The sequence below is a fragment of the Antedon mediterranea genome, chromosome 5, assembly GCF_964355755.1.
Source record: "Antedon mediterranea chromosome 5, ecAntMedi1.1, whole genome shotgun sequence".
Taxonomy (NCBI): Eukaryota; Metazoa; Echinodermata; class Crinoidea; order Comatulida; family Antedonidae; genus Antedon; species Antedon mediterranea.
The window spans coordinates 9,905,308-9,928,975 of NC_092674.1; the positions used below are offsets into that span (position 1 = coordinate 9,905,308).

Here is a 23,668-nt window from a genome sequence, read left to right on the forward strand (position 1 = left end):
GAAAATGATTAATGAACTTTTATTTAGTTCACACGACTAGGCATATAGCTTATATATTCAGCCCATAAAACAAATACTGGGCTGGTAGTAAATGAACTAGGTGACGCTATTTTATACAACATTTTTATCTGAAATTTGTGCTTGCATTGCCTATTTAATCGTATATATGTCCTATATACGATTAAATAAATGTTATTTTGTTCGGTTTTATTTTCTACTCGTCGTCGTTACACCGTGATCACAGCACTATTATGTTGCAACAGTTGAGTTTCGCTCGCTCACCGAGCGGACATCATCGCTGTTGTTGATAAGTGGTAGGAATATCATTCTTTTCTGTTGCTGGTACAACTAATTCATATACTTTTTTTATATACTATTGGGTTATTGAGAAACTATTCGAAATTACATTAATACGTAGGTAGGTCAATTATGAGGAATTTCCGTCCGGTATTAACAATCATTGAGACCCCGGAAGCTAGCCGTGTGATCTTGGCCGTTTTTAGTGCTCCTCTCACCAAATCAACCGTGTGAACACCAATCGTGGTGAGTGACTTGAGGACCAAAATCAGGGCTCTTCACAAACAAGAAGGAAGGAAGGGCAGACGATTTGAAAAATCTGGTCATCGTCTTTGCACTTTGTCAAAATATAGGATATTGATAATACTCGGTTATTAGTTCATTTGCTGGTTAATGGAATGATACACCAACTGGTGGTAAAATAAAGCCAATTATTAGGTATTACTTCCTGAATTTCTTCCTGCTGAAGTAGGAGACAGGCCGAGCTAGAGGCGAGTGAATGTGAGTGAGCGTGGTGTGTGGTGGGCTGGTCCTTCGTAGGCCTAGCCTTTGTTTACAGGCCTTCGCCAACATGGACGAGCAGGCACTGTTTCGCCTGCTAGAGTGCTCTGTTTGCCTGGAACGGCTTGATGCGACCAGTAAAGTTCTGCCATGTCAACATACTTTTTGCAGACGATGTTTGGAAGGAATTGTTAATTTACAAAATGAATTACGCTGCCCGGAATGTAGGGATGTTGTACATTGTAGTGTATCGGAATTGCCAACAAATATTTTGTTAGTTCGACTTTTGGATGGAATAGTTTCAAGTAATTCAAATCAAAATACAGATAGAACTTTTGGGAGATTATCGCCTAAAACCACCGCCACCACCAGTGAATCAACTTCTCGGAATAGATCATCAAAGGTAGGATAAAAAAAAAAATTACAGTATCTGTTTTGTTATTTATTATTAATTAAAATTATTATTTCAGGACCACAGACGATTGGGCCCAAGAATGATTATACCCATAAATAAATAATTTAAGCCTAACTGCTAAATATATGTCAAACTACTTGTCCTAAAAATCAACTAACCCCTAAACTTAACCCTCTTTTAATAATAATACTCTCTTTTGCTCATTAAAAAAATCGGTCGTAAAATTAAGCCTTAAAAACTGAGCCCCATCTTCCTTTTTCCGTGGTCCAGAGATAGACTGCCCTAGCCTATATTTTAATATTGAAATATTTAATCTAGTGATAATTCTACTAGTAGGCCCCTCTCCTATTGTGTAGTGTACATGTTAAAAATTCGAATTTAATTAATTTATATAATGTTATAATGTAGCATATTAATTTATTTTCATATTTCTTTGACTTTTCTATACTATAAATTAAATATTATTACATACATCCAATATTCTCAAATTAGTTGAAAGATAAGCCTGGGGTCACTTTTTGTAACCGTCACATTATGCAAACGATTTTGCAAAGATTTCGCTTCACTCCTTTGAAGTATTGATTATATGTCAGTCTACGAGATTTTCGTTAAGCAAGATATTGCAAACGAATCGTTACAATGAATAATATAGTCATCTGGTTGACCTGTAATGACCCTACAGTTTATCAAAATCCGAGGTATACTTCTTGTTTATCAATATGTATCCTGTATGTTAATTGACACCTCGTTGATACGTGTCACATCTTCAAACTTAGATTATTGTCACATAATTGTAGGTTAGTGTTGGATGTAATCAGCGAGCAAACAAGTAAATTTGGATTTTATTTGATATTGATTTTTGTATGAACTTGTTAGGTTTGCATGAAATTATAGATACAGAAAATCTAGCTGAAAATAGCTGCAAGCAAAATGAAATTGTTGACTGTTGAATACTTTCTTTACTACAATTGAGTAGGTGAAATAAGTTAATACCATATAATCTGATGATATAATCCCGAAATTGGGCTAACTGTGGGAGGTGGGACTATACCAGGGAAACCCTGGTTAAAAGAGCAAAATGATTGATATGGTAAGCATTTGTTATTATACCTGTACATTACTGTACCATCCAGATCAAAAGGCAATACTGAGAATATACCCAGGGATACAGTATGACTGTTTATAAAATCAGACATAAAGTACAGTAGGGTGGGATTAGACCCGAAGTTGGATTATATCAGAGGATATGGTAATTGTTTTATTTAAAATTTAATACATGATTGCCTACTCTCTATTTTCTGCAAGCCTATTGTACTACAGTATACCTGGATAAACCAACATATTGTGCAGTAGTCCTAAATCATGTCTGTTATTCTACAGTACTGTGTGCTAGACACTTGCTTCTAATGTTTCTCTATACCATTCTCAGTACATTAAAACAAATAAGTACATTTTTATTTGAAAAGTGTTATCTTGAAATCTACAGGTAATGCATGCAGCATTCTATACTGGATCAGAAATAATTTTCATTTTTGTTATTATGATACTATAGTACAATTCATAAATAATCTGATGTTGATCTGATGTAATCAATGTATTTTCATTCATTTCGATAGCCATTTTTTTATTATTAACTCTACAAATGACACAGGTCAAATACCAGTGAACTTTGGCTGCAGTCTGCTGCCATGGGAGGTGTATGATGAGTATTATTTGGCCTGCAGGAGGGCCTTTAGTAGTCAAGTAGGCAAGGACACGTTAACAGAGTTTCCTATCAAATCTCTGATGCTGCTACTACAAGAAATGTTGTTAAGGTCACTTTAATAACATACAAGATTGTGACTAGCTTTAAACAATTGTCATGATTAACTTGATATTAATATTGACACGTCCACATCTTTATGGTTTAATATTAATATTTAAAGATTATTGTCATTTCATGTCAAACGCATTATAATCGTCACTTGTTGTGTTAAACAAAGGTTCTGCAGTATGTCTTTATGAATTAACATTAACAACAATACAATTGGTTTTATAATACGCAGGACTGTTTTTAGAACCAATAAAAACTCTGCAATCAAATTTTACAGAGGGTTATTGTACTTTATAGCTATACAATCTTTTCAACATTAAAATGAATGTATCCACTAATTATTACAGTACTGTACTTATACTAGCAGCATTGTACATTATACTAACTGTACTGTATGGCATTTTTATCAACGTTTTAACAATGTCACAAGTCTGAGCTCAAGTGTAGCTTTCATTACTGACCCTACAGTACCTTTGTTATTGTGATGAAACTAAAACTGTCAAATAATTTCTGTTAAGCCGTATGTTTGTCACAATTTCAAGCGCAGTATTAAGCCTAGATTAAACGTTTGTCCTCATAATAAATGAATAGTGGCAAAAACAGACTGGATAAACATAGCTCAACCAAATTAGCTAGAGATGAGGTTATAGGTCATTGGATATCTAGGTGGGTTTACCCATCAGAAGCATTCAGCATAATTAAAGCTGCAGGATAGATATAGGTCAAAGCTTCTATCTATAACCAACCTTAAAATGGTCAATGTATTAGTATACAGTACTATTAATTATGTTCAGTATGTCATATCCTAGTTAAAGGATGTGTCCAGAAATTCCAACATTAAAGCAGTGTATACCAGTTATAAAAATGTCAGAACTGCTAGTGCTAGACCACCTTTGCAATGGTCACACCATTAATATGACTTAATAATATAATATAAATACACAGATTGAATCAATACATGGTTACTGTAGAAGAAGGCCAATATGGATGCAACCATAAACTTTACTCTTTATCTTTTTGGTGACGTACTGTAGACTGCCGTACAATTTTATTGCTGGCCTTCTTTACTTGGTAAAAACAAGAGTAACTATCCCCTATTTATTAATGATGTTCCAGTTCTTTTCATCAGATGATAGTCTATGCCCGAAACATTATTAAACATTAATACATTTATATTGAGGCAGTTTTAACTGCCTACAGTATGCAGCTCTTTGATTTTTAAATATAACTATCAAAACGATAGTCTTCGCAAAGCTGCGTGTTAAAGATACAGTATTCACATTAAAAATGTAAAATAGGTGATAAATGGAAGCGCTGCTAATGCTATCCCAAGTGCATTGTACAATAGCTGACCTTTTCTCTATCACGTAGTATCATATTAGTCGTTTCTAGGCTATACATTACATTTCAAATGTTGTTACCATTAAAAGCGCAAAATAGGTAAATAGGTTCCAGCACATTTATAGGGTCAGAGGTGACAGCCCTCAAGTGAGCAGAGTCGGCCTTGCTTTACAACTGTATTCATTCTCTAGTTTCCTACTGTCTCAGATCATAAGTACTGTACATCATTGGAAAATATTTCTCCAAAAAATATGTGTACCTTCTACCATACACATTTGTGTTTACTTTTATCATAGCGCAATCTACTGTGTACGCCTGTTAGTTATGGAAAATATTCCCATTAAATTTAGAAAATGGGTAAATTGGTTAGTTAATAGCAGCAGTACAACTCTACATTTTGTTTCTAGACTAGCTAATTTGGAGAAGAAATCAATGATAAACACTTCATTAAACATTGACTGAGCTTTAATAGTCTATAGCCATGAGGCATGTGAAAAACTAATTAATGGTCAGAGATCAGCTTGACTGTTTTCAACATGGAAACCAGTGGAAAATAACTAATAACTGAATACCATATTGTTGATGAAAATTTAGACTTTAAAACCTATCAACTTGAAATTGATAAGGTTGAGTTCCAACCGGGGGACAAAAAAATGTATTACTGTACAGTAGGTACTGCACTGCATGTATAGTGTGTATTATAGTATGTTATTATCTAAAAATAAGAGTGCTTGGTACTAGGTAGTGGCACATGAAGTTTTCTGACGGAGGAGCTGTCTAAACAGGAGGGAAGAGTGGGGTGTGGGTACAAGATAATGTGGAGCATTCATTGATAGGGGAAGGGGGCCTACAGTGTACCTTGGCATCCTCCTTCCCTCCTCTTCCTTATGGTTCCATCGCTGTGTATAAAACTGTAAATATACTGTGATCTTCACCATGATATGATAATTGTTTCCAGTTCGTTCGTTGATAGTTAAGATAATGTTTAGCGCCGGTTTAGCGTGAGGGCGTGTGGCGCAGGGTGTTGGACGTTGGACTACTGATCGTGAGACCGAGGTTCAAATCCAACTGGCCGTATTGCTTGTATCCTTAGGCAAGATATTTTACTTACGTTTGCCTCTCTCCACCAAGGTGTATAAATGGTTAGATCAGAACACAACTTTACGCTGATTACTAGCTGCATTATGGAAGTATGTTTCCATACGTGTTTGATCCAAAAAATGACTGGGGTAATAATGTTCAGCGCGTAGAGGTTTCACAACAACAAGATATTATTATTATTTATTTGGATTTTTAAAGTGTGGTCACACATGCATATTTTTTATATGGTACACTTTGTTAGCATAATATGTTAAAAATAATGACTGTTTATTTACGAGAAATTTATGCAGGATTGCCACATCAGGGAATCTATGAGTAATTATGACTCTCGTTAATGATACAATATATTATAATTGGACACATGCTATTACTTTAACAGCACTATTGCAGGTTAACTGTAACTCTTACTTACTTTACAATATTGTATGTTAAATATCCCAGGTGTACATCCATAAAATACAGACTTATTCTTAAACCAAATTGTATCAATATTCCAAGATGGCCAGAACTTTTAGGCCCAAACTTTTTTAAGGCCCACTACTGTATGGGCTACAACATACTGTACCTCAATGCATAATGATGGAGGATGCCATACAACATTTGAGGGCGTGATTGGTGGATTAGTCAATTATTATAGAGGGATGTACAGTAACATTCAAGTAAGTCATAGTTGTAGTCCCTCAGAAGAGCACAGGCTACTGTATGGTTGCTGTATTTACTGTGTGTAAGTGACACTCATATACGACTACTACAGTCAACTTTCCCAATACCGGACACCCTTGGGCTGGTCTAACATGTCTGGTTTTCTGTAAAGTCTGGTATTATTGTTGGAATGTGTTTTTAATATTAAAAAAAGAATTTGGGCCCTTTTGGACCTTCAAGAAAAGTTTGGTTTTAGGAGAGTTTCTGGTTTTGGGAGAGTCCGATATTGGGATAGTAGACTGTATATATTTATTGTACTCAATATGTGATTGATGAATCTAAATCTCAAGGCTTTATAAAGCACACGTACGATTTTATCTTTTAATAAAATGAGCTTCATTACTCAAAGTGTTCTATCGCTGCGGATAAAGACAAGACAACGTGTCCTTGAGGTGGCCGTTTGATAAACTTGTCAAAGCGTTCATTTTCACATTGAATTCCTAAACACACCTGCCTCACAATATTAATATCAATATCAGCATAGGTGATTGCTCAGCTCTGATGAACATAGGTGGTGTTAAGAGAAAATAATGACCACTCTGTGATATTGATTTGTTGAATAATATGTCTAGCTGGACAAAATTCATTATTTTGTGTGATACACTGTAACACTCACTATATTCTATTTTTCAATTAAAAGTATCAAATTATTGTCTATTTTTGTATTACATTTCGCTATAGTTACACCTTTGGAACCTACAGTTAACATGTTCCATTATTATAGTAGTATGCCTGGCCAGAATAAGAGTTGGCCTTTAGTTGTAAAATATATTGCCGGACTATATTTTCATAGGAAAGTGTTGTCATTAATTAGGGGTGCATCCTCAGAATAATAGTATAATAATAATAAAATCTTTATTTTTGCAACGGAAAAAAAAAATTATTCAAGGGTGTTCTTCCACGAGGACGTATAGAATTGTAAAAACAAATTGTTGTAGGCCTATAATAAAAATTAAATAAGAATAAGGGTGTCGGAGTAGATGTCTATCGCAGGATATAACTCTGATTATCAGCTTTAAGCATGTTTAAAACAGACTTACAGTACAGTAGCTTGTGTATGTTTAGGTAGATATTTGTTTATGAAATTCACACAAATCCAAGACAATGATATGTTTTGATACGTTTAAAAGGAAGTCCAATATTGACATTGTATAAGTGTCTTAAATAAATAATACAAACAGTTGAATGAAGTACTAAATATTTTGACTGTCTGAAAAGTGCATGTCACATACAGGGAGTCTAGCTCGGATTCTGTCTGCTCGAAAGGAAATCCATTAAAACAGTTTGAAATTTGTTAAAATCTTGAGGTGGTATTCATTGTAATTGAATCAAGAGATTGTCTCAGATTTCTATCTTTGGCGAAATTAGGAATAGTTCTACGCCAACAAATCCATCAGGATCTTAACGAATGTGACGTAATTCGAATTACGGTTAGATACACTTTTGTCGCGTTTCTCATTTTATTTAGTACTCTCTGAATTATAATTAATTGTAACGCTTACTTTTGTTTTAGAATAGGAATCGGTCATTGCACTGTCATGCTCACTACGCTATGGTAATAATAACAGAATCAGTTAAAATTTAGATTCTATCTCCTGATTTTTTGCAAAAAAATTACAGAATTATTTCCCTGCTGAGAAAAGTGTTGAGATAGGATATTATCACACTGTTATTTGCAGTAGAAGTCCTTTTCAGGTGTAGAATTTAGATATTAAACTACTATTACTAGATTCTTTTAAACTCCCAATATAATCACAGCTCAAAAATAGACAGTCGCCATGTGAATTTGTGATAATGGACCATGTGAATTTGTGATAATGGACCATGTGAATTTGTGATGAAGGACCATGTGAATTTGTGATAATGGACCATGTGAATTTGTGATAATGGACCATGTGAATTTGTGATGAAGGACCATGTGAATTTATAATAATGGACCATGTGAATTTGTGATGAAGGACCATGTGAATTTGTGATGAAGGACCATGTGAATTTGTGATGAAGGACCATGTGAATTTGTGATGAAGGACCATGTGAATTTGTGATGAAGGACCATGTGAATTTGTGATGAAGGACCATGTGAATTTGTGATGAAGGACCATGTGAATTTGTGATGAAGGACCATGTGAATTTGTGATGAAGGACCATGTGAATTTGTGATAATGGACCATGTGAATTTGTGATGAAGGACCATGTGAATTTGTGATGAAGGACCATGTGAATTTGTGATAAAGGACCATGTGAATTTGTAATGAAGGACCATGTGAATTTGTAATGAAGGACCATGTGAATTTATAATAATGGACCATGTGAATTTGTGATGAAGGACCATGTGAATTTGTGATGAAGGACCATGTGAATTTGTGATGAAGGACCATGTGAATTTGTGATGAAGGACCATGTGAATTTGTGATGAAGGACCATGTGAATTTATAATAATGGACCATGTGAATTTGTGATGAAGGACCATGTGAATTTATAATAATGGACCATGTGAATTTGGGATGAAGGACCATGTGAATTTGTGATGAAGGACCACTACCATCGAATATGTCGGCATTCAATATAAGCCAATCAGATAAGACATAAGAAAACTTTACTATCTCCAACAATACGGAAAAATTACAAAAAAACAAATATGCCCAATAAGGAACAGAGATACGCCATTTTGAAGTCATGCCCCCACTCGGTCACTAATAGCACTACGTCTGACTAGCAGCATGTTGGGCGTATCATTGATACTGTATGAGCCTACTGTACATCATAGATTTTAACGCATTCTATCCAAAATGATTTTTGTATTATCGGTATGTGACAATTAAGACATTTAATAACTAAGAAATTTTTTATTTTTTTATAATTTTATAAACTGTTTGTAACTGTGTGTTTTGATATATTTCTCAACGTTTTTATATCATTTTTATTCTTTACAGTTTATGCTTATTTTTTAGCAGATGGCCATTTTGGATACTGCTTCTGTACTCATTGCCTTGTTTTGCTTTCTCTATTATGTAGGAATCTATTTTTTTTTAATGAAAAATATTTAAAAATGACATTGCTATGTTGAGAACTATGATATGACTGTGTACAGTATTTAGTGTTTTTACAGAAAATGTCCATAAAATTAATTAAAACCAACTATAAGAATATGAAAATATTATTATTTATTGATTTTTAATTAATAATTCAATGTCAAAAGGTCAAAATGTTTTTAAAATTTTAAGGATAAATTATTGATAAACACAAAATATTAGCGATGTTAATTTATTCAAGTTGACAATGAAGTAAAGTGACTCATAAATGTGAGAATAAATAACTAAAATTAGATATGGTCAGACTGCAGTCAAAACCCATGAGACGTTTCAAATTAGAATTGGGATTTCTTTAATTTTTCACACTTCATCACCCCTCTTTCAGAAAATGGATCGAACCAGAAATACATATTTCTCTGGTATGGTATTCAAATGCGTTTTTTCAATCAATTTGGCTCGTTCCCACATTTTTGTTATTATTTTCATTTGTGGTTGTTGTGAACTCATAACACTAGGTGAATATACTGTAGAAATTCCTACAGTATGAACTTTTCACTGATTGTAATTTACTTGTTAAATAAACATTTTCTTAAACTTGAAAGTAAATTGATTTTTTATGGTGAAAATATTTTGCGCATGATTGTAGTCATTGGTGAATTGTTTTTACCTTCATTTTTGTTAGTTTAAATGAAAATTTTATTTCACTTTCTTTATTGACCATTAGAATAAACAAGTTGTTATGGCATTCCACTAATTAAAACCGTTATAATTTTAACCACAAACAAATAAAAGCTCTGTCTAAACATACTATACAGTTAATTATAAGTAAGTACTGTACACTGAACTGTAAAGGACTTAAGTATTGTCATTATTAATAATAAAAATATGTAGATAAATTTAGATGCAGTCATACAGTAATTACAATTAATAATAATATAAATTGATATAAAATAATTCTAATGTATTTAATAACATAATTCATAATACTCATACATACTATTAGGTATCCCAATGAAAAAATTCAGATTAATTGTTTTACTTTTTCTTTCAGTTAACTATAAAGGACTTAATGTAATTAGCATTTTGCAATTTAAATGATTGAAATCCGATTACCCGTTCTAAAGTTATGGTTATTTAAAGTGGTATTGGTAAAAAATATACGATTTTTTGCTTAAAAATGGTGTTTTTTGCAGTTAAAATTGGAAGCATTTTTAAAAGTTTATAACTTTTACAATAATGAGTTAAAAGTTTTAAATTTTGTTAAACCTATAGATATCACAGAGTTGTACAACTCTATTTTTTTTGGAGCCTCAACGAAACCTATTTTTAAAATTATTGGTCCGCAAAGTTGGTCGGAAAGCATTTTGCGCCCATTTTTGTTGAATTTCCCAAAAAAATGAAAAAAATGCAATTTTTTCAATGATCTGTAACTTTTGAACTACTTTACTAATTCATTTAATTTTTGTTTTACTTGTTAGAATGTAGTGTATATTTCATTAATAAATATATCAGAGATATGTGTAATATGAAACAATAATATTTTTTTAACGATGAAATTTAAAATTATCCCCCAAAAAATGAAAAATTATGTTAAAAACTGTGTATAATGTTTCCCTTCTTTCACACTAATTTTTGGTAAGTATGATTATTATATTATTTTAATGTACTTTATATTCATAATTTCAATCATAAATACTATTTCATATAACTTTTGAATACGGAAAACAAGATTTTAGGCCCGTATGATTATGACACCAAATCTAAGCCGGGCTAAGATATGCTCTTTTATTTAGGCAAACACACAATGAGTCAAAATAAACTCATTTGAAATAATCAATGTTAATTAAAACAATTAATTGTTTACCTGAATAGTATATATAACATTATAAAAATGGTTTTCTTTTCGTATTTCTAACCGTAAGTATGTTATTAAATTGAAATACGGAGCTAAAGTTTAGGCCAAGTAACGGCTTACTCGCGATCAGCAGTAGCTCCCGTCAAAGTATTTCGGTCGCAGTTAATGACTTTCAACCGCCGTATACAGAGTCAAATGTAACGTTGGTAAATTAGCTTAATAAATGTCTTCGGTACATTTAAACCTAACGCATTTGCATTGTATACTTGCATAATAAATCTTCCGCACATTACACCAATTTAAAGTTGTTAAATTAATGTCTAAAATCAGATATTCTACGATGGAAAAGGACATGTCAAGCTCCGACATCGCTGCTGTCACACATCTCGCGTCGAGCCGGCCGAACTCGAGCGAGGAAAACTAAAACAACGTGTTGAAAATATGGAACGTACCATTCGCTGATAGGGTGCATTAATGTATTTAACGGAAAACACCACAACAAACGCGCACGTATTTTACAGTACAATATTTTACTCACTACAATATTCACCGGATTATAATGGTTGAATCTTTAAAATTCCGAACGGGATTTACGCCTCATGCACCAGTTTAAAAATGTAGATCGCTTGACGACCATAGAAAATACATTAATAAATGATGTTTTATCGAATAAAATAATGATTTCGCTTCAATTTATTACCGAATTCGATTTGTTTTGATCATGCGCAATGGGTCAAAATACAACTTTTCTCACGAAAATTGATATTTTAGACTGATAAACCTGTCCGTACCAGCCTTTTTACGTATCAAATTAAAGCTTATTCAAAATCTGATAACATACAAAAGAAATCACTCCGCTAGCTATGACGGCCATCAAGCGATCGTGTTTTGAAAACAGGCTAGGGGTTTTCCGAAAATTTTTTATCGCGCGAAAATTCGCCGGTTTGCGTTTTAGACTAATTTTGAAATGATGTTTTCGCTGGAAATACTTGATCAATTTTAATAAATAACACATGTAAGTGAACAATAAAACACCCTCTTTCAATATATTTAATTTGTATTAAAATACAATCAAAATTAGTGTAGTAATTTTAACATCAAAGTCATATCACTTTATAGAATTTCGTCACTTTTTCAAAACTGTCACCACGCATCGCGCGTTCATTGGGATACCTAATACTATACATTTTCTACTATTCTAATTGTTAATTACAAAAGAATTTATGAACATTAATTAGTGTATTTTGTGTTATATTTATACAAAATACCTGGATAAAACAAAAATAGCTATATATGGAGAGAATGAAAGATTAAACCATTGTCTATTTCATGCCTAACTTACCCAGGAATAAACAGACATTTGCATACTCTCAAGAGATAAACCCCCCCCCCCCCCCCCCTTTTTTTTTCTCCCCAACAAACATACCACAATTACCATTCATGAATTATTAGTAATGATATTAGTATAATATTAATTATTAAATTGTGTCGGTGTCTTTGTCTTATCGACTTTTCAACATATTGATTTTCTTTAGAAAATTAGTACTACTTGATTGCGTGATGTTTTGTTCTAAATTACAATTAATATAATAAGGAATTATTTTCATTTTACTGAATAAATATATCTTTATAATTATTCAAATAGCTCTTTGAATGTGTTATCATATCCCAATAGCATTCTGTTACAGTAAATATTAAATTAGGACACAATGTACCAAAGGAATAAATAATAATAAAATAATACTTAAAATTAATACTAATAGAATTGTATACTGTAGTGTTCAGTGATGTCCAAACAAAACTCTGTAAAGGAGACACCTTCAAGACCCAACAAGGTTTCCCCTTGATAGGGGTATACCCTAAATAGGGATTTGCCTTGGTGGTAAACTATATGTTTCCATTTGTTCATTTCAAAGGTAAATATCCCAATAATAGGGTGTCTCCTGAATAGGTACAGTATGTCCCTAAATAGGTTTGTCCCTAAATAGGTGTGTCCCCTGAATAGGTGTGTCCCCTGAATAGACGTTTTCCCTGAATAGATGTGTCCCCTGAATAGATGTGTTCCAGAGGCTTCTGCTGCTGTTATCGTTTTCTAATGTAAAATTACAGAATACTGTAGTAGGCTGATTAATATTATGTATATGATCCATATCAGCCTGTGTTTTCAACTTTGACCTTATTTTGATATTTGAGAACTTAAGGTCGCAACTATACAGCTCCAGGGGCAGTCTCAGCAAAGTAGGATTTTGGACATTTGGACCCTTTCTACAAATAAGCCATTGATTTACATTAATATTACTGTCTCACAGGTCTGTGTGAAAATGGTTGATGCTGCAGACTCGTCAATCTAGATTGGTCACCTGGTATTATGAGTTTAAGCCCAAGATTGCTGTAGGCGTTGATGTATAAAATCATGTTGTGCAAAGAGAGCTGCATTAAATTCAGGACTTGGTAATTGCTACAGAACTAGGACTACATATTATTGTTAATTTGATTCAATCTTTTCAAGGCTCATCTAATATTCCGTAATGTATATTGCAAATGTTAGATGATAAATTTGTATTAACCAAGTACAATTTATGCCGATAACCAATAAGATGAGAGCACGGTACGGTTTTTGGCACACTGTATATTTTAAGAACAGACTATTAATATTTGATAAAAATAATTTTCATTTGTTCATTGAAGGTTACTGTACACACATAGTCATTACTGTATTATAATATATTGTACTGTATGAAATAAAAATTGTTGTTGAAGCTGTACATTTTAATAATTCATAAAGTTTGGGTGTATTGTTCTTTATATGGTCGCTTTTTTCAAATTGTTTCCATATTTTTTAAACGTTGCATGGCGATTGAACACTAGAACACGATTCTACCCAAGACGGTTGTAGCATGACAACCGAAACGTCAAGATAATCTCAACCATACTTTATTTGCACACGTGGTGTGTATCGCAAACCTAACTTTACTCATCTGGATTTAACAATTAGCATATTCTTTCAAGCACCCCTATATAAATTGTATAAGTTTATTTCGTGCCTACAGTAGCTTACCTGGATAAACCGACAATATCCCTTTCTCCTCCAAGAGCGAGGCTATATAAACTATATTCATTGAACTATCGCTTCGACGAATTCATAAAAAGTCATTGAATTCTAGGCTTTGTACAGTACACCATAATTTGAATTGCTTACAAAACCTTTGAGGAAGCCAATTGCCCAATCGAAAATCAGTTAAGCATTTAGGGGGTGGAGACTGATCGTTTCAAAACTGGAGGTAAACCCTTTGATCTAGCCGAGCTCAGTGTCCTGTTGTTTAGATTGCTTTGATTGAACTTGAACAGGGGCTAGAATCAATGACACAGGCTAGAAAAGACTATGCAATCTGTGAAAGCATTTAATAGGAAAGCTCTCTATTGTCTACTCACATGCTCTTTATATTCTGATTACAATATCTAGGTTGACATTATTTTGTGTTTATTCACATATTGATTATGAAATTCATGTAGTATTCAGTTTGTCATTAAATTTCACATTTATTCTATGATTTCTCTATTATTACTCTGTGAGATTACTATTTAATGTTTATTTTTAAATCTTGCACATAAATTCTCTTGATATATAAATGCTTTGTAAGCCTTTGATTGCTTGTCTAATGGACTACCTCTCCTGAAATATCTTGATTTATTGTCCGTTATTAATAGTGGGTCCATATTTATGGTTTTGCATTGTAAATCTTTCTGTTGTTAAAATGTATGCTGCAAAAATAATAACATGATATTTTCTAATAGGACAATTGGTTTGCTGTTTAAAACTGCACATTTGTACCATATGGCATAATGGGAAAGGATATCATAGTTCATACATGTAGGCGCATCCAAGAGGTGTCCAGTCGGCCTTCCCTCCTCAATTTTGAATTCAAAAGATAGTATCATAGTTCATACACGTAGGCGCATCCAAGAGGTGTCCAGTCGGCCTTCCTTCCTCAATTTTGAATTCAAAAGATAGTATCATAGTTCATACATGTAGGCGCACCCAAGAGGTGTCCAGTCGGCCTTCCTTCCTCAATTTTGAATTCAAAAGATAGTATCATAGTTCATACATGTAGGCGCACCCAAGAGGTGTCCAGTCGGCCTTCCCTCCTCAATTTTGAATTCAAAAGATAGTACATTAGATTAAAGTTCAGTACTTAATTTTACTATAATATCCCTTGCTTGTTTTACCATTCTGGATCCACCAAAGGCTATTCCAAAGGCATACAGTAGGTTCGAGACCTGTCTGTGCCATATTGGATGTATCCTTTCTCTCAATGCATCGTCCCTCGTATAGGACTTTAGGAGTTCGTTTGTGTTCTGTCATGTTTCTTCAACTAGGCTTTCTTGGAAAAAAAAACAAGTAAAGTAGAGAAAAAAATTAAATGAAAATAATTTTATAATAATAGTACACTGTGACTTGAAATGTGCTTTGATTCATGTGATATAATTATAATATTCAAGAAACTGCTCTGTTGGTCCAATCACTGTCAACTACAAACCACAGATTAAGATCACACAGATATTAACACTGGAATACATCTGTACTGCAGAGGCTAGACCTGTTAATGAAACAGTCTAGATTGGGGAATCTAGTGTTCCACAAGATCACTTTACGATTTCAAGTGAAATTTTCAAATTTTCAAAATTGCCAAAGGTTGTTTCTGAAATGGAAATATTTTAGGAAAAGTATCCAAGTCAATGATCATTCCATTATTTAACAAAAACGATAAAAAAAAAAAAAAAATACTATCATATTAAGCATACTGTAGTTGTTATTATTGTTATTGTAATTGTGCTTTGCTACTACAAGTATAAGAGAAACCAAGCCACTGACTATGATGATACCGTTGTTGCTGAGATGAGAGGCAGACAAGAACATGGATACCAAGTACCAGAAGAAAATTCCACACTAGATTATCAAACATTAAAAGCAATGCACACAGAGATGATGGAAAGCTGGACTATGTTGATATTTACGGCTGCCGATGATGCAACATCATTATGGTACTGTATGAAGATATCCACCCACGGACTAATTATAAAAATGTTAATTAATTAAACCTTTCAGTTTTGTGTCAATCAAGCTGAAATGTGGCTGTTTATAGAATAATCCATATCAATAATGACAATTAGGAGTACTGTATTCTTGGTATTACTGTAAAACATTTAGCTGTTTATATCATTCCTAATTTTTTTTATTAAAGATGTACAGTAGCTTATTTCAAACTGTGAAAAAGAAATATGAATAAAATCAAATTGAATATGTATTGTAGATGGAGAAATATTCTAAATATTTAAGCTTAGAATTTGCGAATTTTCTTTTTTCTTTTTCTGTTATTAGTACTATAGTACGTTTGTTGATATGGATGAAATTTTTCCAAAATAAAAAGAAATTGTATACACCATTTTGTACTTAAGTTATTCAATTTCACCATAGAACCAAAGATGAGCAAAATAAGGAATTTTTCTTTATGAAAGAAGACATAAAGGGCGGTTACATTTAACCAGAATGGTGTTGCTGTTGTCTTCCAGACAATAGGCTTCCTTTAGATTACAGTTATGGGTAAATAAATGTTTTTATCCAATTGTTGGTCAAATCTACAGTAATGATTAATAATGTGATGTGACATTAAAATGGCCCCCTCTTAATTGAACGATTGAGAGGGGTGTGGAGGGTGGGGTTGGGAGATAAAATATCTTTAATTACATTCTATTGTGTTGCCATTGCCTGCACTTTGTAATGTAATGTATAACATTTGTTAGACCTGTGAAGTCATTCATGAATACCATCGCACCATTAAGTGGCAAGATAGAGTATTTGTTTATACTTGGTAACATCCGTTATCACCAGTTCACATGCGATTATTACTTTCTCGTTTTTGTCGCTGCTTCGCACGATTGATTCTTGTTTGATTTCAGAGATTGTCATTATGTTTTAATGTTTGTAATACGTCCTTTGAACTGAAAGATCAACTGATTAGTTTTAAACAAGAAAGTATTGTGCATACAGTATTGTGCATACAGTATTGTGCATACAGTATTGTGCATACAGTATTGTGCATACAGTATTGTGCATACAGTATTGTGCATACAGTATTGTGCATACAGTATTGTATACAGTATTGTGCATACAGTATTGTGCATACAGTATTGTGCATACAGTATTGTATACAGTATTGTGCATACAGTATTGTATACAGTATTGTGCATACAGTATTGTGCATACAGTATTGTATACAGTATTGTGCATACAGTATTGTATACAGTATTGTGCATACAGTATTGTGCATACAGTATTGTGCATACAGTATTGTGCATACAGTATTGTGCATACAGTATTGTGCATACAGTATTGTGCATACAGTATTGTATACAGTATTGTGCATACAGTATTGTGCATACAGTATTGTGCATACAGTATTGTGCATACAGTATTGTGCATACAGTATTGTGCATACAGTATTGTGCATACAGTATTGTGCATACAGTATTGTGCATACAGTATTGTGCATACAGTATTGTGCATACAGTATTGTATACAGTATTGTGCATACAGTATTGTATACAGTATTGTGCATACAGTATTGTATACAGTATTGTGCATACAGTATTGTGCATACAGTATTGTGCATACAGTATTGTGCATACAGTATTGTGCATACAGTATTGTATACAGTATTGTGCATACAGTATTGTGCATACAGTATTGTGCATACAGTATTGTGCATACAGTATTGTATACAGTATTGTGCATACAGTATTGTGCATACAGTATTGTGCATACAGTATTGTGCATACAGTATTGTATACAGTATTGTATACAGTATTGTGCATACAGTATTGTGCATACAGTATTGTGCATACAGTATTGTGCATACAGTATTGTATACAGTATAAAAAGTGAGATAATGTTAGATTTTAATCTACATTTTCGTTTCGGTATTTCAGTAGAAAATAATTACACTATTCTTTCTATGGTCGTGTTCGTACGGTGGTTAAAATAAGCGCTTAATTTCACCCATGCCTCGGGTTATAAATTGAACGTTGTTCGTACTTGAAATATTTAACCGCTTAAATGCTTAATCGACAATCACAAACCGGAAATTACGTTATAAGGTCAGTTTTCTTTACAACCTCCGACCCCATTTTCGCACGCTAGTTTCGTGTGTTGTATATTTTTTACTCGCGATCTTTCTTTACAATAACAATTACTTGCTACCTTTTACACTGCTTATCCTTGCGACAAACCTTATGCCTCTTAACGCCGATAATCCTGCCGAAATATGCCTTCTCCTGACGACCATTATTTTACTCATTGACGAAGAATTTGAGCCCAATGTTACACGACGGAAACACCACCGACCAGCTAGGCCTACTAAGCGGTCTACACCAACAAGGACAGCACCAGCTGACGATCGCGCTCGAAGCGTGTATGGAAGAACTTCGTAGGAGAAATGACGGGCCTAGGCAGCGAACGTTGTCAAAATTTGACACATTGCCTCTATCGGAGATTTATTATCCTCGAAGGCCGAGTATAATTGGATTATCGCTGAAATAACCTGCAAATTTGGTGAACATTTTGCCTCGAATTTTTTGTAGCCTGAGGCAAAAGTTAATTGGATCACGCGAACGGAAATCGGGAATAAGCTGGTATTTTCAACCCCTACGAACAGGCCCTATGAGACAGGTACTGTTGATAGAGTAGTATCTTAAATCATGGAGGTGCTTAAATTAAGGCTACTATGTTAAACCATATACTTGGTAACTACCATTAGACCAACAGTAACCATGTCATTGAATTATATTTAGAAGAAATTTTATTCTGAAAATTGATTAATTTTGGATTTAGAATAAAAATTTAGCTATATCTCTCACTCCTATGTTTTTGTTTTACTGATTACAAACTCCAACTTTCACATTCTTAATTTTTGTGGAGTAATTATTGGGATTCAACAGCATTAATACAGTATTTGGTTAAATTCAATCATTTAAAGGTAATTCAATTACTGTACGTACTAGTAATACTGTACTTACTGTGCATCGTATCATTTTTATATCAATTTTTTAAGTGCGTCATTTAACTGTCATAGAATCAACTAATTTAACTTTTAGTTAGATATCAATTACTGCTTTTCACTTGTGTGTTTTAACCGTCTGTAAACATTCTAAAATATGCAAACTAGTCTGTTAGGAGTCATTATCGTTGTCCATTACTACAGCAAATAATATTTTGTTAATGATTGTAGTTATGGGATTAGTTTCATTTTTTTATACAGCCTTCAATTTTCTTTTACATTGAAATGATCTTTCGTGATACTGAACAATAATTAATTGAGAAAAATTCTTTCGACAATCTCTTCAAGATCCTAATTTGACTCCTGGTAGCCGTCAAATTAAAACCGTGACCATCGATAATTGGTTTGTAACTTCACGTTGCTAATTATGACTCATTTTACTATACAAATCCACTGCAAATGAGTCACAAATTAATTATTATTTCTAAATGAAATTATTTCCCCTGGTATTTTGTGTGGTTTAGCCTATGTCTATAGTATCTCCTTCACTTGTCGTTAATATTACGTTTTCTTGTCGCAGGCTTCAGACATGTCTAACTACCTAATTAATGCTTATATATTTTAATTGATATCTGAGTCTGCTAAATCATAATTCATTTTTTTTATTAAGGGTGTTTATTGATCTAGCAATGTAACTATCATAATTAATTATAGATGACTATGTAACAGTGCTAAGAAGACGCGTCTAACTGTACTATAATTTGCGAACGTGACCTGTCAGATTATGTTAGGATGTATACTACTAAAAAAAAGATATGGATATTGCGCCTATGAACTGCTAAGAAGACGTGACTTGTCGGATGGATGTGTACTGCTAAAAGAAGGCATGACCTGTCACATTGTGTAGACACGCACTAAAAGATGTGACCTGTCAGATGGATGTGTAATGCTAAAAGAAGGCATGACCTGTCACATTGTGTGGACACACACTAAAGATGTGACCTGTCAGATGGATATGTACTACTAAAAGAAGGCATGACCTGTCACAATGTGTAGACACGCACTAAAAGATGTGACCTGTCAGATGGATGTGTACTGCTAAAAGAAGGCATGACCTGTCACATTGTGTGGACACACACTAGATGTGACCTGTCAGATGGATGTGTGCTGCTAAGAAGGCATGACCTGTCACATTGTGTGGACACACACTAAAAGATGTGACCTGTCAGATGGATGTGTACTGCTAAAAGAAGGCATGACCTGTCACATTGTGTGGACACACACTAAAGATGTGACCTGTCAGATGGATGTGTACTGCTAAAAGAAGGCATGACCTGTCACATTGTGTGGACACGCACTATAAGATGTGACCTGTTAGATGGATGTGAACTGCTAAAAGAAGGAATGGCCTGTCACGTGTGTGGACACACACTATAAGATGTGACTTGTGTCTTATTTGTGGCATACATCTAGCAATGGTCAAAAAGAGTTACTGATGCCTTTTAGTGATAATAAATAGGTGACAATTGTGTGGGAGGGTGTTTGCATAAACATTGCCATTAATATTAGTTTCACCAAATTTCATAATACTGTGGTCACGAAATCTTGGGAGGCATACTAGAACTTAAATTTAATTAGTTTATTTTTAAGACTGTAAAAACATGTTAAATTCTGTATTCTTCTCTTTGTTATGTCTATTGAATTTCCCAGCCTCTCTGTCTGTAAATTGTTATTTCTTACCTCCACTGTATAAATCTTGTTGTTCTTATTGTTTAAACCTTATTGGATACTAGCTCTGTCTGTCTGTCTATCTGTCTATCTGTCTGTTGCCATTTGGCATTAATTGTGTGTCTTTGCTTTTTTTTGTTAGTACAGTCTTTCCCTCTTTTCCTCTATTAGAGTTAGGTCTATCAGAGTTAATTGTGATTTAGCTTGTTCTACGTTCAAACGCAAAAATACATAGGTAAATATTAAAATACAGTACCTCAGGTTTTTATCACATCGTTTTATGCCTGGCTATGTAGTAACTCGATGATTCTGATCAGCTTTAAGAAAAGGATACAATAAGGTAGTGTTCTTGAACATTCATAATTATTTAAAATAGGAATTTGGCACAATTATAGTCATACAGATGAGAAATGGAGGCACAAATACATAGAGAAACTTAGGAACACCTTCTGGAAGTGTCTCCTTAATATATTAAACTGAATTTGAGTTGGCCATGTATAGTGTTAAAACATAATTTTCCCCATTGAATGGTTTCACAGGAAAGTCTCCTCAATTAAACAGTTCTACTGTAGCCTTTGGCTTTAAGTATATTATTCAAACTCATTACTACTATACTACTGGTAGCTGTAAACTGCATTCTCTAATGTTAATCAAATTAAAATGTGACCTAATGTAAAGTCTAGTGTATATCCACAGATTATATTTAGGACAAGGTTCTAGGATGTATGTCTGTGCCCTATTTCTCAATGAAAAGACACCAATGTCATGTGGTTACAGTATGTTCAATAGGCCTTCAACAGCACAGCATCAATTAAAAAACAATGTCATTTGGTCAGTTATTTTTCTTTCAGCTGTATTGTGCCCTTGAAAAATTGCTATTTATTGTCTTTGCATTGCAATTGCATGCATACTTAATTTTATTGTAAAGTTATATAGAGAGCGTCTATTAATTCGTAATTACATGCATAGTTTAAATAATTATATTTTTTTCAATTAAATAAATTTGTTTAAGTGTTCAAACCACCCTGGTTTTTATCAAATTTTGGGTTGATCAAGCTTGGACATCGTTACAAATTACAATTGTTTATTCAGAGTGTTATAGTTCAGTATCTGTGATAAGGCATAGAGATATTATAGGCCCTGTTTCTGCTGCCAATCCCAAATATACCGTATAAATATACCGTATAAATATACCGTATATGAAATTCGTGCACCGTTTCCGCTGCACATACTTCGTGGGTGGGCTGTAAAAAAAGTTGGCTTTCATATACCCAAAATGCATTTTGTGAGACGGAAGTATGGATTGACCTAGAGTCTCGTGTAGTGAGGTTACATGACAAAAACAAAACAATGATGGTTTCTCAAAACGTCTTAGCATTGCTTTCTATTTTAAATCTAATGATCAGAAGTGGCAACGAATTTACATCGCACAAACAATCTAGAAATGTAGAATGGGCATTGACTACATTTATGCAAAGAAGACGACGGCGTTTGCCGATAACTTTGGCGTTATTAAGTCTACCACAAATTCTGCTTTTATTTTGTTTGAGATACTTTTGTAAATCTCGGTATCTCTTCTGTTGCCATGTAGTCTCCCCCCAACCTTCGCTTCTCCCCACAATTGAATTGCAAAAATAGTTATTTCTTCAGTCCACAGTGATATTTTGATCTGTTGCTTGCTTATTATACACGCGTGTGTCAATGCAGCAGAAAAACCCAAACAAACGCGTCACGCTCTGTTAGTTTTTGACCTCGTGTCATGGGCCGGGTCACATATACGGTATATTTTGAGTGCAGCAGAAACGGGGTACGAAATATACGGTATATTTTGGAATATACCGTATAATATCCACAAACGATGGAGATATTTATGCGGTATATATACCGCATATATATACAGTATATTTTTTATGAGACCCTTTTTTGCTGCCAAAAAATATACCGTATATAAAATATACCGTATATATACGGTATATTTTTGGCAGCAGAAACGGGGCCATAGTAAACTACAGTAACTGTTGTTTATTGTTGTGTATTACATGTTGTGTTTTCACTGATAACAGCTCAACAATAGTGCACTTAGCATGTAAGATACACAACACACAAGTACAGTATTGATGCTTTAACAATTAACTCAATTATCTACCCTATCCAAGACATTAGGTAATATTCATTGATTTTCCTCAAGGCTTCCAATTTCACCCACAAACTCATTTCATAGCATTGTTTACTGTATGTCGACAAAGAGTTTTTAATGCCGTTCCCGTACATCTGAGTATGTGGAGAACTTTTTCTGGCTGCCAGGTTTAGAGCACATGAAAAAATTACCACTGATTTCTTGGCTGGCAGAAATGGGATAAACACCTGGTTCATTCAATTGAATATTCAAAATAACGGATGAAACACACTTGAAATTAGATGACGGTGGACAGCCATAAACTGTTCTTTGCACTATTTGACTGCATGCATTTTGGGTAATGATGGTATTTTGGGTAAAAAATATCGTGACCACAGACTGATTTAAACAGGTTTTTGAGAACATAAACTTAATAATTTGGTTGGTATATAAATTAATATTTTTATAAATAATTTTCAGCTAATTTGAAAGTATGATCAAATTAATTTGTATACAGTTAATTTTGCCAATGAAGAAATCACAGATGATTTTGTAAATATTGACAATCACCAATGAAGAACCATTATAGAGAAAAACCAAATGAAGAAATTAAAGATTTTAGTACACAGATGTTTGTCCTCTGTTTAAACTTGTAGTCAACATGGATCATGTTCATGTTGGAATTCCTACACCAATTAACTACCATAGTTTAT

The 23,668-nt window shown here is 33.4% G+C and overlaps 1 protein-coding gene across 1 annotated transcript in view; it reads left to right on the plus strand.

Annotated features, from left to right (window-relative positions):
• Positions 1–206: 206 nt before the first annotated feature.
• LOC140050287 (uncharacterized) overlaps positions 207–23,668 on the plus strand; it is a 92,309-nt gene continuing 68,847 nt past the window's right edge. Inside the window, exon 1 of the mRNA XM_072095408.1 lies at positions 207–1,201. Within this exon, the coding sequence (XP_071951509.1) occupies positions 869–1,201 (333 nt within the window). The 5' untranslated portion in view covers positions 207–868. The remainder of the gene's footprint in view (positions 1,202–23,668) is intronic.